Source organism: Hippichthys cyanospilos, chromosome 9 (genome assembly GCF_059441005.1).
Source record: "Hippichthys cyanospilos isolate Australia breed blue-spotted pipefish chromosome 9, RoL_Hcya_1.0, whole genome shotgun sequence".
In the NCBI taxonomy this organism is placed as follows: Eukaryota; Metazoa; Chordata; class Actinopteri; order Syngnathiformes; family Syngnathidae; genus Hippichthys; species Hippichthys cyanospilos.
In genome coordinates this window covers 1,152,021-1,167,758 of record NC_142377.1, presented here as the reverse complement: position 1 = coordinate 1,167,758, position 15,738 = coordinate 1,152,021, and the positions used below count along the sequence as shown (strand labels likewise).

The following is a 15,738-nucleotide window of genomic DNA, read 5'->3' as shown; positions in this document are numbered from 1 at the left end:
CCCTCTTTTGCAGCTTTTCCATATAGCCGTACATTTTGAGACGCGCGTAGGCGGTGGTCAAACACGCCGCAAATATTATAATATAGATATTGGTGGGAAGGATACCCCGACGCCTCTTGCTTCCCCTTGAGAAATGTGTGCAAGTACCCTTTGAAAATTCTATCGCTGGTCAATTCGAAATGCCACACCTCTGAAATGTGCACCACAATGCACTCCAGATCGAGGGCCTTTGTGAATTTGGCGGGGGTGAAGAGGTTGTGGAAATTGTGAATGACTCTCTCACCTCGGGATCTGCCTTTTTCATATGAACCCACTCGTGTTCTTGCATCACCACCAGCGTCACACTCTTTTTTCCTTCTCAATGTCGCCAGCTTTTTTTGACTTGCTTTGAACTTTTCTTTAAAGGGTCGTTTTGTCATGGGGCATCGTTGCTCTAGGTCAAACCATTCCACACAGCCGTGATGGAAGCAGCCTTCAAATTCCCACAGGACTTTGTTCCCATTAGATTCGGAGTAACCGCCTACGTAGTGACCAGCAATTTGAACTTCACCGCCATTCAGAGCGTGTCGGATATGCACATTTTGACTGTGCATTACCCACTGCAGGTATTGAATGGCCTCGTCTGAGAAAGCTTTCGCTTGTCGATTGTAATTATCAGGGGATACTATCGCCAGCGTCTCGGGTTTTAAAAATCTGCTGCGAAACACCTTCATGCAAGCAGACGCTATGGTCATGGCGTTGAAAGGATCCCTGCCCGTGGTCTCGTAGAACTCGCCTCTGAATTTTTCACAACTCGTCATCAAAATGTCAACATCATCTCTACAGTACATCAATGCCTCCTCTGCGAAATTGAAAGTGCCTTTCTTCTCTTTTTCGTACCACTCATTGAACTTTGCCCGTTGTATGGGGTTCATGCGCTCCACGTCGTAATATCGGGGTTCAGGGTACGGTCCGATATATGTCAAGTGTTGCTGAGAGTTGAAACGATGCGGAAAATAGCCCTTGGAACGATTTTCAAAACCTAGGGTTTTGGGGAATGAACTCAGCGGCATGGTGAGAAAAGATCGTGAATCGATATACCTCGACTTCCAATCTTTGTTAATGAAACTGGTGACTTTGCTACCTTGCATGATCACGTCGAGCGGCATGTTCCTGTCAGTCATCCTGTTTAGCAGGATGTACAGTAAGAATCAAAACCTCTTGCGTTATTGTCAGGTTCACCAAGCCAATTACCGTCAACCCGAGCGTTTGTCTAAAAGAAAGAGAGAAGGCAACGTTTATGCGCATGCATGAGGAGAACGAGACAGGACCACAAAGGTTGCAGTACTGCCGCGCTCTGAGGTACTTCCTCGTTCCACTTAGTTTTTATTATTCAGAGGTCCCTAGGTTACCTGTAGGTTCCGGCCCTAAAGGGTAGAGATGCATGGGGGAGCGATGTATGTGACCGGAACCCAAAATCTTGTAATACATCTTGTGAAAGCTAAGCGCGTGCGTGTAGGTGTGTAGCTCAATGCAGTATGCAGCAACACGTTCCAGTAAGACGGGTGCTCGGGTCCACCGCACTTCCCCACCCGACTTCTTCTTTCTTGGGGAGCCTTCCAGGTGACCCCGGTCCAGGATGTTGTTTGACAGGCCCTGAAAAAGACTTCAACAACCACCAGCACACGGCCTTGTCATGAGTGGAACATGTTGCTATCCTAATGATATGGACAGGGTGTCAAATGTATAATCACATTGAATCAAAAACATTAATAAATCACTTCATCAATTAAACATCTGATCAACATAATGTCTAACACATGAGTGATTAGTACATGTGCTCTACTTCCCTGAGTATTACTGATTGCTACATTAAGGACATAAATTAACATGTCATATTTGATTGGCACATCCAATTAAAAACATTGATTCAGTACACAATATATGTAAAGGATTCCTAAATTTCTCCAACAGTTATGGGCTATGAATGTTGCTTTTTTGTACGGGCATTCCTGAAATAACTGATGAATCGATCGACACAATCGAGCCCGCTCCAGTGTTTTTCCTCCTTGTCCGATTTTGCACATACCAAGTACGGTATGTGACACCTGTCTGCATCCAAGAATGTTTCAAAATCATAGTAAATGATCTGTTTGCAAGGAGGTTCAGCCTCCATGGGCTGAATGTAACAACGGTGGGGGGTGGATGTCGTTGCATCGTTTTTTTTTGTCTATGGCCTCCCCACAGACAGTGCATTTCACCACGGGGTGTTTGAGTTTTGTGCTGCCCCCCGATGGTTCGACGTAATAATTCAATAGGCATGCTGTACATTTTTTGTACGTTTTGCAGTTACTGTTTGGAACGTTAGTTGCCGCCCTTCGCTCTTTGTGTTTCGCAAAACAGACCTTGTCCTGACATACTTTGTTACAGTCTTTACAACGTATTAATTCCAAAGGGCGTTGTTTGCATGTAGGATCTAGGCATATGTGACAATGCCAGGGACAGATATGTAGTCGCTTGTTCGCGTGCCCTCTAAAACAATAGTGACAGACGTAACTGTACCCGAGAAATTTGTTGATCGCCTTTATACCATAATAGTGTCCGTCTAACAACAACAGGTACAAATTGTTGCCTGTTTTGGGATAGTGTGTATCATAGAATGACATGGGACGATTTTCATCCGATCTGTACACGACCACAATTTTGCGTTTGATGAGTCTTTCAAATTTGTCTATGTCCCTCAGACTCATTGATGTTTGACAGTCGAACCCGATACTTTCTTGTAATTGGATCGCTCTCTGTCTGACTTTGACCCATTGTCAATTTACCATCTAGCAGGTGGGCTAACGATTGGGCGAAACACAAGTTGTCGTCTCTATCGTACGTGATGTACAAATGCTGTTTTTTGATCTGTAACATCTCGGCGTTGATGATAATGGTTATTTTGCGCCTGACCCCTCCACCTCCTATGATATTGTTCACAATCTGCATATGAGTTCAAGGTCTGTTGTGTGTGTTGGATTGGGTTAAGTGTTCAAGTAAATTACCGATCCCCTCCTCGAGCTCCGCCAGGTCATCTCCAGCCTGGTGTATGTTGTGTACTCGTGCGATGAGGACGATGAGTTTCAGCAACACTTTGCCATAAGTCAAAGTGGGCCATGACAAGTTGTGGCGACTGAACCCCTGCGATTTTTTAATTTTTTTTAAATATGTAGGTGGGTGTTGTTTGACTCGCGACTGATTAGGAGGGAGAGAAAGAACAAGAGAGGTCACGTGATTCGTGTTCCAACCCAAATCTTCTTCTACCTGGGTTTCATACTCATCTTACTCCTCTTTATGCGACTGCTTGTCAGGAGCAATGTTCCCTCTAATTTTGAATGTGCTTGAGCATTGACACAAATTCCCTGAGCGGGCATTGGACCAAGGTGTGCAAATTCAGACATGCACACAGTGAGTCACCATGTGCATATCTGATGTCGCCCCTGAAGTAACCTATATCACATGACTCACATTCTGTCATTAATGAGCAAGGAAGGGGGGGGGCTCTGAGCATATCCAGGGGCCTAGCTGCGGCCCTGGAATGACGATGCAAGGCGGCTTGGAACTCTAAGAAATGAAGGGTAAAGCACGACCTGATAATTTCCAACAACTTTTAAACATATGTAAAGACCAGTACTGTGCTTATGGGCACATAGCCTGTAATTTATGAGGGCATAGCCGAGGTGAAAAGCGTCGTGAAGGACCAATACAGGAGAACGATGCATTTATGGTTGCCATGTTTGTAGGAGCCAAGTCACAGCATTTGGAATTATTATTGGTTTTGATCCCCAAATCCCAAAGTTAATTTAAAATTCAGTTTTTGTAATTTGTTGATTGGTTGTTTTGGCTCACTGCCCAGTGGACATTTATGTTACTGCTCCTTTAAGTCTGGGAGAGAGGTTCATGATACTGGCCCTTTAAGAACCTTGGGGTTTGCATCACAGGGGCAATTGAGATTGATTGCAGACTAGAGCATTTTATTTGAACATGGGCAAGCATACGAGTAAGCCAGGCGGCCAGAAGAATGTACAATGTTGCCAAAAAAATCACAACTACTTCTGTTTGTTTTCAACAAGTTTTTTATTATTACTTTATATCTTGAGCAATAAATGTTTTAGACATGACAGTGTGATGTGTATTGCACTTGTCACCATGGCAATAAACGAGCCACAAGTTATAAAAAAGAAAAGAAAAATCTCACTCACTTTCACCGCTTGTTCTTCTATTTGCATATGCTCCGACAGCCATTCCATCTTATCGGCTTTGAAGGCTTATAATTGGAGATAAAAGAATCCGAACAATCTCTTTTAAGTTCAAGAACAAGAGCAAACTATTCAGTATTTTTCACTGTAGCAATTAGGAAGGGCAAGATTTTTAAAAGTACAATCATTTGCCCTGATGACTGCCTTAATTTATTGTCATTTAGGACTATAGTACTGTAAGAGATTGAACTTGGTTTATCTCTGACATCAAGTGGAGAATATGGGAAACCAACGATCTGAGCATTTAAATCGTCTAAGTCAAGTTGGCTGAGCAATATCAAGTGTCTTACAACACATTTTATTTTGAAAGGTGCAATACCTTCTAGTATATGCATGATATCTTGAGGTGATTGTTTTATCATGTTAAAACCAGGAAAATCAATCAATTTGCTTCGTCTATTGATCCCGTAAGTTTATCATTATATGTCATTGCACTGTCTGATATGTCTGTCAATTGTCCTTTCCACAAACCTATATTCATTGAAGTTCTGTTGCATATCTTCAAACGTACATTCACACTGTCTACATTTGCTATAAGCAAACCCCAGACCCTCTTTAAACCCACAGAGTTCGTGTTGAGCTACAGTATCCCCACAAAGAGAAAAAACAACTCCAAATATCAACCTTTCACCTGATTCAGTCTGAATTTTCACCCCATTGTAAAATTTTCACCAAATCTTCATGCAGTCTAATATTTTTCAAGCATTTTTCAATATATATTTTCAAGCATGGGAACCAAGTGGGTTATAGATTTCAATTTCATCCGGATAAAGAATTAATTGTAATGCCGAATTTTAAACAAAGGGTGTGATTTAAAAAATTCTCCATCACAAATGTCATACAATAATTCATTTGTCTTTTTTTTTGTGCCTCATCTACAAGTGCTAAAATCCTCGGATGAGACAGCAACGGCTCTAGACTTTTTATATGAGAGATATAATGAAAACATTTAGATTTAGTAGATATGTCATTTTGTTGCCTTTTTTCTTGATGCATGCCACACACCTCACAGTCACTTCCTCAGGTTCAACAAGAGGAAAAGTCTTTTTGATCACATCTTGTATCTATGCTGTAGAAACTGTAGAAAATGGATCCTCAATCTGGTCAAACACTGTCATTGCTTCCCTTTGAAAATTATTTTCTGGGTGTTTCTGGAAGACCTTCTGAATTTGACTTCTCAGACACGAATTGGTTGATACTGCTGCATTGCTGACACAACATCATTCACACCAGTCTGAAAAACAACCACAGATCAGATATGACAATAAGTATTTTCAATTGACATAAAATTGACATCACAATTTCATTAAGACAAATCTGTGATATCTGTGACAAAACAATTGAAGTCGCTTGTCTGGACAGACAATAACTGTCAGAGCCATCCTTTAAATGTGAAATAATAGCAGATAGTTTAAGAATAAAATACGCAAATCAATTATGTACAGCAAAAACAATAACACTAGAGAAACTCTACATATAAAAGTGGAGCAAAAACCCAGTTTTACTTATTTATTATTATTGCAATGTAACATATCAAATGGGCACTCCAGAGCCTATTTGCACTCATTGTGTGAAGGTGGAACCTTCACACATATGTTATTGTGCTCGGCCATTTTCTTTATTATTGTGTGAAGGTGGAACCTTCACACATATGTTATTGTGCTCGGCCATTTTCTTTATTATTGTGTGAAGGTGGAACCTTCACACATATGTTATTGTGCTCGGCCATTTTCTTTATTATTGTGTGAAGGTGGAACCTTCACACATATGTTATTGTGCTCGGCCATTTTCTTTATTATTATTATTATTATTATTATTATTCTACTTCTGCCTGTTTTTCGACGGATTTCAGCTCATTCCCAGTTTATCCGATTTACACCGTTCCAATTTCACATTATTCCAGTTAAGCGCCCGAAGGGCGTTTCCATTTTTGGAATTCCAAGTATTCACAGTTTTCCCAGAATTCCCGGTTTTCCACCCCAAAAAGGCCCATTGACTTACATTGGGTCATTTTTTGTTTCATTATTACAGCTTTCCCTTTTCATATTTTCAATATTTAACTCATTCAACTCGTTTTAGGGATCCTTCCCATCATTCCAGTAATTGATACATTCCAATATTTTCCCATAATTCCATATTTTTCATCCTTCAAATATTCATAATTCATTTCCAATGGGAGGGCTTCCCATTCATTCTCAATGGGAGATTAAACATTTTACATTTTGAGCTTTCCTATTTCATATTCATAACATTTAACTCATACATTTCGCCTTATGGCTCATTCCCACCATTGTAACAGTTAATAATTATTAATATTTTCCCATAATTCAATATTTTTCATGTATAACAATTCATAATTCATTTCCAGTGGTGGATTTAACATTATTTACTTGAAGCTTCTCTACTTCACACTCACATTAATCAGTTAATACATTCCCCAATATCAATACTACTCATATTCACACCTTCCAGTAATTCATAACTATTTTCATATTTTTACCCATAATTCCTCATTCCCATTTTCCTCACCAAACTTTGTAACCTTCTATCTTGGCCATTCCTGCTCCGATTCCCACCGTTCCAACTTTAATCGATTCCCCCGATGCCCGCCATTTCATTCGTGTATCCATTTACCTCTTCCCAAAAATTAAAAATTTTCCCACAATTCCACACACTGTACCTTTAATGAACCAATTCATTTTCAATGCGGTCATTCATTGTGTGGGCGTTTGGCCTTCGGTGACTACTGTTCAGGTAGACAAAGTACTCCATTTCCCATGGGGTCGTCAAGCGGCCATCTTGGACACTTGCCCACATACACTAAGACTCCATTTCCCATCAACCCTCAGGGGCGGCCATCTTGGATATCTGTTCAGACAGCTCATGAGCGCTCAGCCCAACTTCCACCCAGTATGGCGGCCATCTTGGTTTACTCAGAACAATAAAAACAACGCTCTCCTAATGTTGAACATCCAAACTATTAAATATAATCCCCCAAAATTCAGAATTTGAACTTTAAGTATACTTTTTTCTCACTTTTTGAAATTTTGTGATATTTTACAAAATTCGAAAAATTATTGTTTTTTCACTTTAATGACTACAGGTGTTTGTCCGATTCAGGCCGACTCAGCATTTAACCGTTCATCTTGACCCTGCCTATGACCTCAGGTTGTCATTTACCCACAATGCATCTGTTTTGCATAAGTAATAGCCCCCTAAAACTCGCGAAAAATCAGATTTTTGATGTTTCCTCTTGTGATATCTCCATTTGCGTCCGACATATACTTATTGTTTCAATTTTAGGTGTTTCCCATCATGGGTTAGATTGCCAAGAACACCCCCGCACCAACAATTTATAGTTTTTCCCATTTTTTTACCCATAATTCCTCAGTTAATTGTTCTCGCCAAAACATTGTAACCTTCTGTCTTTGCCATTCTTCATCCGATTCCCACCGTTCCAACTTTATATGATTCCATTCATCCCCGCCAATTCATTGGTGTATTCGTTTACCTCTTACCAGAATTCAAAGTTGCACCACAATTCCACACACTGTACCTTTAATGAACCAATTCATTTTCAATGAGGTCATTCATTGTGTGGGCGTTTGGTCTTTGGTGACTACTGTTGAGGTAGTCAAAGTACTCCATTTCCCATGGGGTCGTCAAGCGGCCATCTTGGACACTTGAACACATACACTGAGACTCAATTTCCCATCAACCCTCAGGGGCGGCCATCTTGGATATCTGATCAGACATCTCATGAGCGCTCAGCCCAACTTCCACCCAGGATGGCGGCCATCTTGGTTAACTCAGTACAATAAAAACAACACTCTCCTAATGTTGAACATCCAAACTATTAAATATAATCCCCCCAAATTCAGAATTTGAACTTTAAGTGTACTTTTTTATTACTTTTTGAAATTTTGTGATATTTTACAAAATTATAAAAATTGTTGTTTTTTTTATTTAATGACTACAGGTGTTTGTCCGATTCAGTCCGACTCAGCATTTAACCGTTCACCTTGACCCTGCCTATGACCTCAGAGTGTCATTTACCCACAATGCATCTGTTTTGCATAAGTAATAGCCCCCTAAAACTCGCGAAAAATCAGATTTTTGATGTTTCCGCTTGTGATATCTCCATTTGCGTCCGACCTATACTTATCTTTCCAACTTTAGGTGTTTCCCATAATGGGTAAGATTGCAAGGAACACCCTCGCACCAACAATTTCAAGTTTTTCCCATTTTTTACCCATAATTCCTCAGTTAATTATTCTTGCCAAAACATTGTAACCTTCTGTCTTCGCCATTCTTCATTCGATTCCCATCGTTCCAACTTTAATTGATTCCATTCATCCCCACCAATTCATTGGTGTATTCATTTACCTCTTACCAGGAATCAAAATTTCCCCACTATTCCACACACTGTACCTTTAATGAACCAATTCATTTTCAATGAGGTCATTCATTGTGTGGGCCTTTGGCCTTCGTGGACTACTGTTTAGGTAGACAAAGTACTCTTTTTCCCATGGGATCGTCATGTGGCCATCTTGGACACTTGACTACATACACCGAGACTCCATCTCCCATCAGCCCTCAGGGGCGGCCATCTTGGATATCTGATCAGACATCTCATTCAGTTTTTCCCTTCTATCTTTGCCAGTCTTCATCCGATTCCGACCGTTACAACTTTAATCGATTCAGCCGATTCCCGCCATTCCATTTTTACCCACAATTCAAAAATTACCCACAATTCCTTTTTTTCAGTTTTTCCTTTCTATCTTTGCCATTCTTCATCCGATTTTGACCGTTCCAACTTTAATCAATTCTCCCGATAACCGCCACTCCATTTTTACCCACAATTCAAAAATTACCCATAATTCCACTTTTTCAGTTTTTCCCTTCTATCTTTGCCATTCTTCATCCGATTGCGACCGTTCCAACTTTAATCAATTCCCCCAATTCTTGCCATTACATGGTGGTATCTATTTTCCTCTTCCCTGAATTCAAAAATTACCCACAATTCCACTTTTTCAGTTTTTCCCTTCTATCTTCACCATTTTTCATCCGATTCTTACCGTTCCAACTTTAATCAACTCCCCAAATGCCCGCCATTCCATTTTTATCCATTATTCAAAAATTACCCACAATTCCACTTTTTTAGTTTTTCCCTTATACAATTGCCATTCTTCATCCGATTGCAACCGTTCGAAGTTTAATCGATTCATCCAATTCCCCCCATTCAATGGTGGTTTGAATTTTCCTCTTTCCAGAGTTCAAAAATTACCCACAATTCCACTTTTTCAGTTTATCACTTCTATCTTTGTCATTCTTCATCCGATTCAGACCGTTCCAACTTTAATCAATTCCCCCAATGCCCGCCACTCCATTTTTACCCACAATTAAAATATTACCCACAATTCCACTTTTTTCAGTTTTTCCCTTCTATCTTTGCTATTCTTCATCCGATTCCAACCGTTACAACTTTAATCGATTCCCCGAATTCCCCCCATTCCACATCATTCAACACCTTTGCCTTCAGAGGTTTCACCTTCACACGCAATTTCTTCAGAAATTGCAAATATTCTAGTTATTATTATTATTCTTATTCTGCCTGTTTTTCGACGGATTTCAGCTCATTCCCAGTTTATCCGATTCACACCGTTCCAATTTCACATTATTCCAGTTAAGCGCCCGAAGGGCGTTTCCATTTTTGGAATTCCAAGTATTCACAGTTTTCCCAGAATTCCCGGTTTTCCACCCCAAAAAGTCCCATTGACTTACATTGGGTCATTTTTTGTTTCATTATTACAGCTCTCCCTTTTCATATTTTCAATATTTAACTTATTCATCTCGTTATAGGGATCCTTCCTATCATTCCAGTAATTAATACATTCCAATATTTTCCCATAATTCCATATTTTTCATCCTTCAAATATTCATAATTCATTTCCAATGGGAGGGCTTCCCATTCATTCCCAATGGGAGATTAAACATTTTACATTTTGAGCTTTCCTATTTCATATTCATAACATTTATCTCATACATTTCGCCTTATGGCTCATTCCCACCATTGTAACAGTTAATAATTATTAATATTTTCCCATAATTCAATATTTTTCATTTATAACAATTCATAATTCATTCCCAGTGGTGGATTTAACATTTTTTACTTGAAGCTTCTCCACTTCACACTCACATTAATCAGTTAATACATTCCCCAATATCAATACTACTCATATTCACACCTTCCAGTAATTCATAACTATTTTCATATTTTTACCCATAATTCCTCATTCCCATTTTCCTCATCCAAAACTTTGTAACCTTCTATCTTGGCCATTCCTGCTCCGATTCCCACCGTTCCAACTTTAATGGATTCCCCCAATTCCCACCATTTCATTTGTGTATCCCCTTTCCTCTTCCCATGATTCAAAAATTACCCACAATTCCACTTTATCAGTTTTTCCCCTCTATCTTTTCCATTCTTTATCCGATTCTGACCATTCCAACTTTAATCAATTCCCCCAATGCCCGCCACTCCATTTTTACCCACAATTCAAAAATTACCCATAATTCCACTTTTTCAGTTTTTCCCTTCTATCTTTGCCATTCTTCATCCGATTCTGACCGTTCCAACTTTCATCAATTCCCCCGATGCCCGCCACTCCATTTTTACCCACAATTCAAAAATTACCCATAATTCCACTTTTTCAGTTTTTCCCTTCTATCTTTGCCATTCTTCATCCAATTGCGACCGTTCCAACTTGAATCAATTCCCCCAATTCCCGCCATTACATGGTGGTATCTATTTTCTTCTTACCTGAATTAAAAAATTACCCACAATTCCACTTTTTCAGTTTTTCCCTTCTATCTTTTCCATTCTTCATCCGATTGTGACCGTTCCAACATTAATCAATTCCCCTGATGCCCGCCACTCCATTTTTACCCACAATTCAAAAATTACCCATAATTCCACTTTTTCAGTTTTTCCCTTCTATCTTTGCCATTCTTCATCCGATTCTGACCGTTCCAACTTTCATCAATTCCCCCGATGCCCGCCACTCCATTTTTACCCACAATTCAAAAATTACCCATAATTCCACTTTTTCAGTTTTTCCCTTCTATCTTTGCCATTCTTCATCCGATTCTGACCGTTCCAACTTTCATCAATTCCCCCAATGCCCGCCACTCCATTTTTACCCACAATTCAAAAATTACCCATAATTCCACTTTTTCAGTTTTTCCCTTCTATCTTCACCATTCTTCATCCGATTTTTACCGTTCTAACTTTAATCCATTCTCCCAATGCCCGCCACTCCATTTTTACTCACAATTCAAAAATTTCCCACAATTCCACTTTTTCAGTTTTTCCCTTCTACCTTTGCCATTCTTCATCCGATTGCGACCGTTCCAAGTTTAATCGATTCATCCAATTCCCCCCATTCAATGGTAGTTTGAATTTTCTTCTTTCCAGAGTTCAAAAATTACCCACAATTCCACTTTTTTAGTTTATCACTTCTATCTTTGTCATTCTTCATCCGATTCGGACCGTTCCAACTTTAATCAATTCCCCCAATTCCCACCATTCCACATCATTCAACACCTTTGCCTTCAGAGGTTACACCTTCACACGCAATTTCTTCAGAAATTGCAAATATTCTAGTTATTATTATTATTCTTATTCTGCCTGTTTTTCGACGGATTTCAGCTCATTCCCAGTTTATCCGATTCACACCGTTCCAATTTCACATTATTCCAGTAAAGCGCCCGAAGGGCGTTTCCATTTTTGGAATTCCAAGTATTCACAGTTTTCCCAGAATTCCCGGTTTTCCACCCCAAAAAGTCCCATTGACTAACATTGGGTCATATTTTGTTTCATTATTACAGCTCTCCCTTTTCATATTTTCAATATTTAACTTATTCATCTCGTTATAGGGATCCTTCCTATCATTCCAGTAATTAATACATTCCAATATTTTCCCATAATTCCATATTTTTCATCCTTCAAATATTCATAATTCATTTCCAATGGGAGGGCTTCCCATTCATTCCCAATGGGAGATTAAACATTTCACATTTTGAGCTTTCCTATTTCATATTCATAACATTTAACTCATACATTTCGCCTGTTGGCTCATTCCCACTATTGTAACAATTAATAATTTTCAATATTTTCCCATAATTACATATTTTTCATGTATAACAACTCATAATTCATTCCCAGTGGCGGACTTAACATTTTTTATTTAAAGCTTCTCCACTTCACACTCACATTAATCAGTTAATACATTCCCCAATTTGAATACTACTCATATTCACACCTTCCAGTAATTCATAACTATTTTCATATTTTTACCCATAATTCCTCATTCCCATTTTCCTCATCCAAAACTTTGTAACCTTCTATCTTGGCCATTCCTGCTCCGATTCCCACCGTTCCAACTTTAATGGATTCCCCCAATTCCCACCATTTCATTTGTGTATCCCCTTTCCTCTTCCCATGATTCAAAAATTACCCACAATTCCACTTTATCAGTTTTTCCCCTCTATCTTTTCCATTCTTTATCCGATTCTGACCATTCCAACTTTAATCAATTCCCCCAATGCCCGCCACTCCATTTTTACCCACAATTCAAAAATTACCCATAATTCCACTTTTTCAGTTTTTCCCTTCTATCTTTGCCATTCTTCATCCGATTCTGACCGTTCCAACTTTCATCAATTCCCCCGATGCCCGCCACTCCATTTTTACCCACAATTCAAAAATTACCCATAATTCCACTTTTTCAGTTTTTCCCTTCTATCTTTGCCATTCTTCATCCAATTGCGACCGTTCCAACTTGAATCAATTCCCCCAATTCCCGCCATTACATGGTGGTATCTATTTTCTTCTTACCTGAATTAAAAAATTACCCACAATTCCACTTTTTCAGTTTTTCCCCTCTATCTTTTCCATTCTTCATCCGATTGTGACCGTTCCAACATTAATCAATTCCCCTGATGCCCGCCACTCCATTTTTACCCACAATTAAAAAATTACCCATAATTCCACTTTTTCAGTTTTTCCCTTCTATCTTTGCCATTCTTCATCCGATTCTGACCGTTCCAACTTTCATCAATTCCCCCGATGCCCGCCACTCCATTTTTACCCACAATTCAAAAATTACCCATAATTCCACTTTTTCAGTTTTTCCCTTCTATCTTTGCCATTCTTCATCCGATTCTGACCGTTCCAACTTTAATCTATTCCCCCAATGCCCGCCACTCCATTTTTACCCACAATTCAAAAATTACCCATAATTCCACTTTTTCAGTTTTTCCCTTCTATCTTCACCATTCTTCATCCGATTTTTACCGTTCTAACTTTAATCCATTCTCCCAATGCCCGCCACTCCATTTTTACTCACAATTCAAAAATTTCCCACAATTCCACTTTTTCAGTTTTTCCCTTCTACCTTTGCCATTCTTCATCCGATTGCGACCGTTCCAAGTTTAATCGATTCATCCAATTCCCCCCATTCAATGGTAGTTTGAATTTTCTTCTTTCCAGAGTTCAAAAATTACCCACAATTCCCCTTTTTCAGTTTATCACTTCTATCTTTGTCATTCTTCATCCGATTCGGACCGTTCCAACTTTTATCAATTCCCCCAATTCCCACCATTCCACATCATTCAACACCTTTGCCTTCAGAGGTTACACCTTCACACGCAATTTCTTCAGAAATTGCAAATATTCTAGTTGTGTGAAGGTGGAACCTTCACACATATGTTATTGTGTTCGGCCATTTTCTTTATTATTGTGTGAAGGTGGAACCTTCACACATATGTTATTGTGCTCGGCCATTTTCTTTATTATTATTATTATTATTCTTATTCTGCCTGTTTTTCGACGGATTTCAGCTCATTCCCAGTTTATCCGATTCACACCGTTCCAATTTCACATTATTCCAGTTAAGCGCCCGAAGGGCGTTTCCATTTTTGGAATTCCAAGTATTCACAGTTTTCCCAGAATTCCCGGTTTTCCACCCCAAAAAGTCCCATTGACTTACATTGGGTCATTTTTTGTTTCATTATTACAGCTCTCCCTTTTCATATTTTCAATATTTAACTTATTCATCTCGTTATAGGGATCCTTCCTATCATTCCAGTAATTAATACATTCCAATATTTTCCCATAATTCCATATTTTTCATCCTTCAAATATTCATAATTCATTTCCAATGGGAGGGCTTCCCATTCATTCCCAATGGGAGATTAAACATTTTACATTTTGAGCTTTCCTATTTCATATTCATAACATTTATCTCATACATTTCGCCTTATGGCTCATTCCCACCATTGTAACAGTTAATAATTATTAATATTTTCCCATAATTCAATATTTTTCATTTATAACAATTCATAATTCATTCCCAGTGGTGGATTTAACATTTTTTACTTGAAGCTTCTCCACTTCACACTCACATTAATCAGTTAATACATTCCCCAATATCAATACTACTCATATTCACACCTTCCAGTAATTCATAACTATTTTCATATTTTTACCCATAATTCCTCATTCCCATTTTCCTCATCCAAAACTTTGTAACCTTCTATCTTGGCCATTCCTGCTCCGATTCCCACCGTTCCAACTTTAATGGATTCCCCCAATTCCCACCATTTCATTTGTGTATCCCCTTTCCTCTTCCCATGATTCAAAAATTACCCACAATTCCACTTTATCAGTTTTTCCCCTCTATCTTTTCCATTCTTTATCCGATTCTGACCATTCCAACTTTAATCAATTCCCCCAATGCCCGCCACTCCATTTTTACCCACAATTCAAAAATTACCCATAATTCCACTTTTTCAGTTTTTCCCTTCTATCTTTGCCATTCTTCATCCGATTCTGACCGTTCCAACTTTCATCAATTCCCCCGATGCCCGCCACTCCATTTTTACCCACAATTCAAAAATTACCCATAATTCCACTTTTTCAGTTTTTCCCTTCTATCTTTGCCATTCTTCATCCAATTGCGACCGTTCCAACTTGAATCAATTCCCCCAATTCCCGCCATTACATGGTGGTATCTATTTTCTTCTTACCTGAATTAAAAAATTACCCACAATTCCACTTTTTCAGTTTTTCCCTTCTATCTTTTCCATTCTTCATCCGATTGTGACCGTTCCAACATTAATCAATTCCCCTGATGCCCGCCACTCCATTTTTACCCACAATTCAAAAATTACCCATAATTCCACTTTTTCAGTTTTTCCCTTCTATCTTTGCCATTCTTCATCCGATTCTGACCGTTCCAACTTTCATCAATTCCCCCGATGCCCGCCACTCCATTTTTACCCACAATTCAAAAATTACCCATAATTCCACTTTTTCAGTTTTTCCCTTCTATCTTTGCCATTCTTCATCCGATTCTGACCGTTCCAACTTTCATCAATTCCCCCAATGCCCGCC

General features: G+C 39.0%; 1 protein-coding gene across 1 annotated transcript in view; it reads right to left on the bottom strand.

The window, feature by feature from the left end:
- Nucleotides 1-4,134: 4,134 nt before the first annotated feature.
- The window catches only part of phf2 (PHD finger protein 2), a 275,649-nt gene continuing 264,045 nt past the window's right edge, over nucleotides 4,135-15,738 (bottom strand). The window contains exon 20 of the mRNA XM_088423750.1: nucleotides 4,135-5,514. Within this exon, the coding sequence (XP_088279876.1) occupies nucleotides 5,458-5,514 (57 nt within the window). The 3' untranslated portion in view covers nucleotides 4,135-5,457. The remainder of the gene's footprint in view (nucleotides 5,515-15,738) is intronic.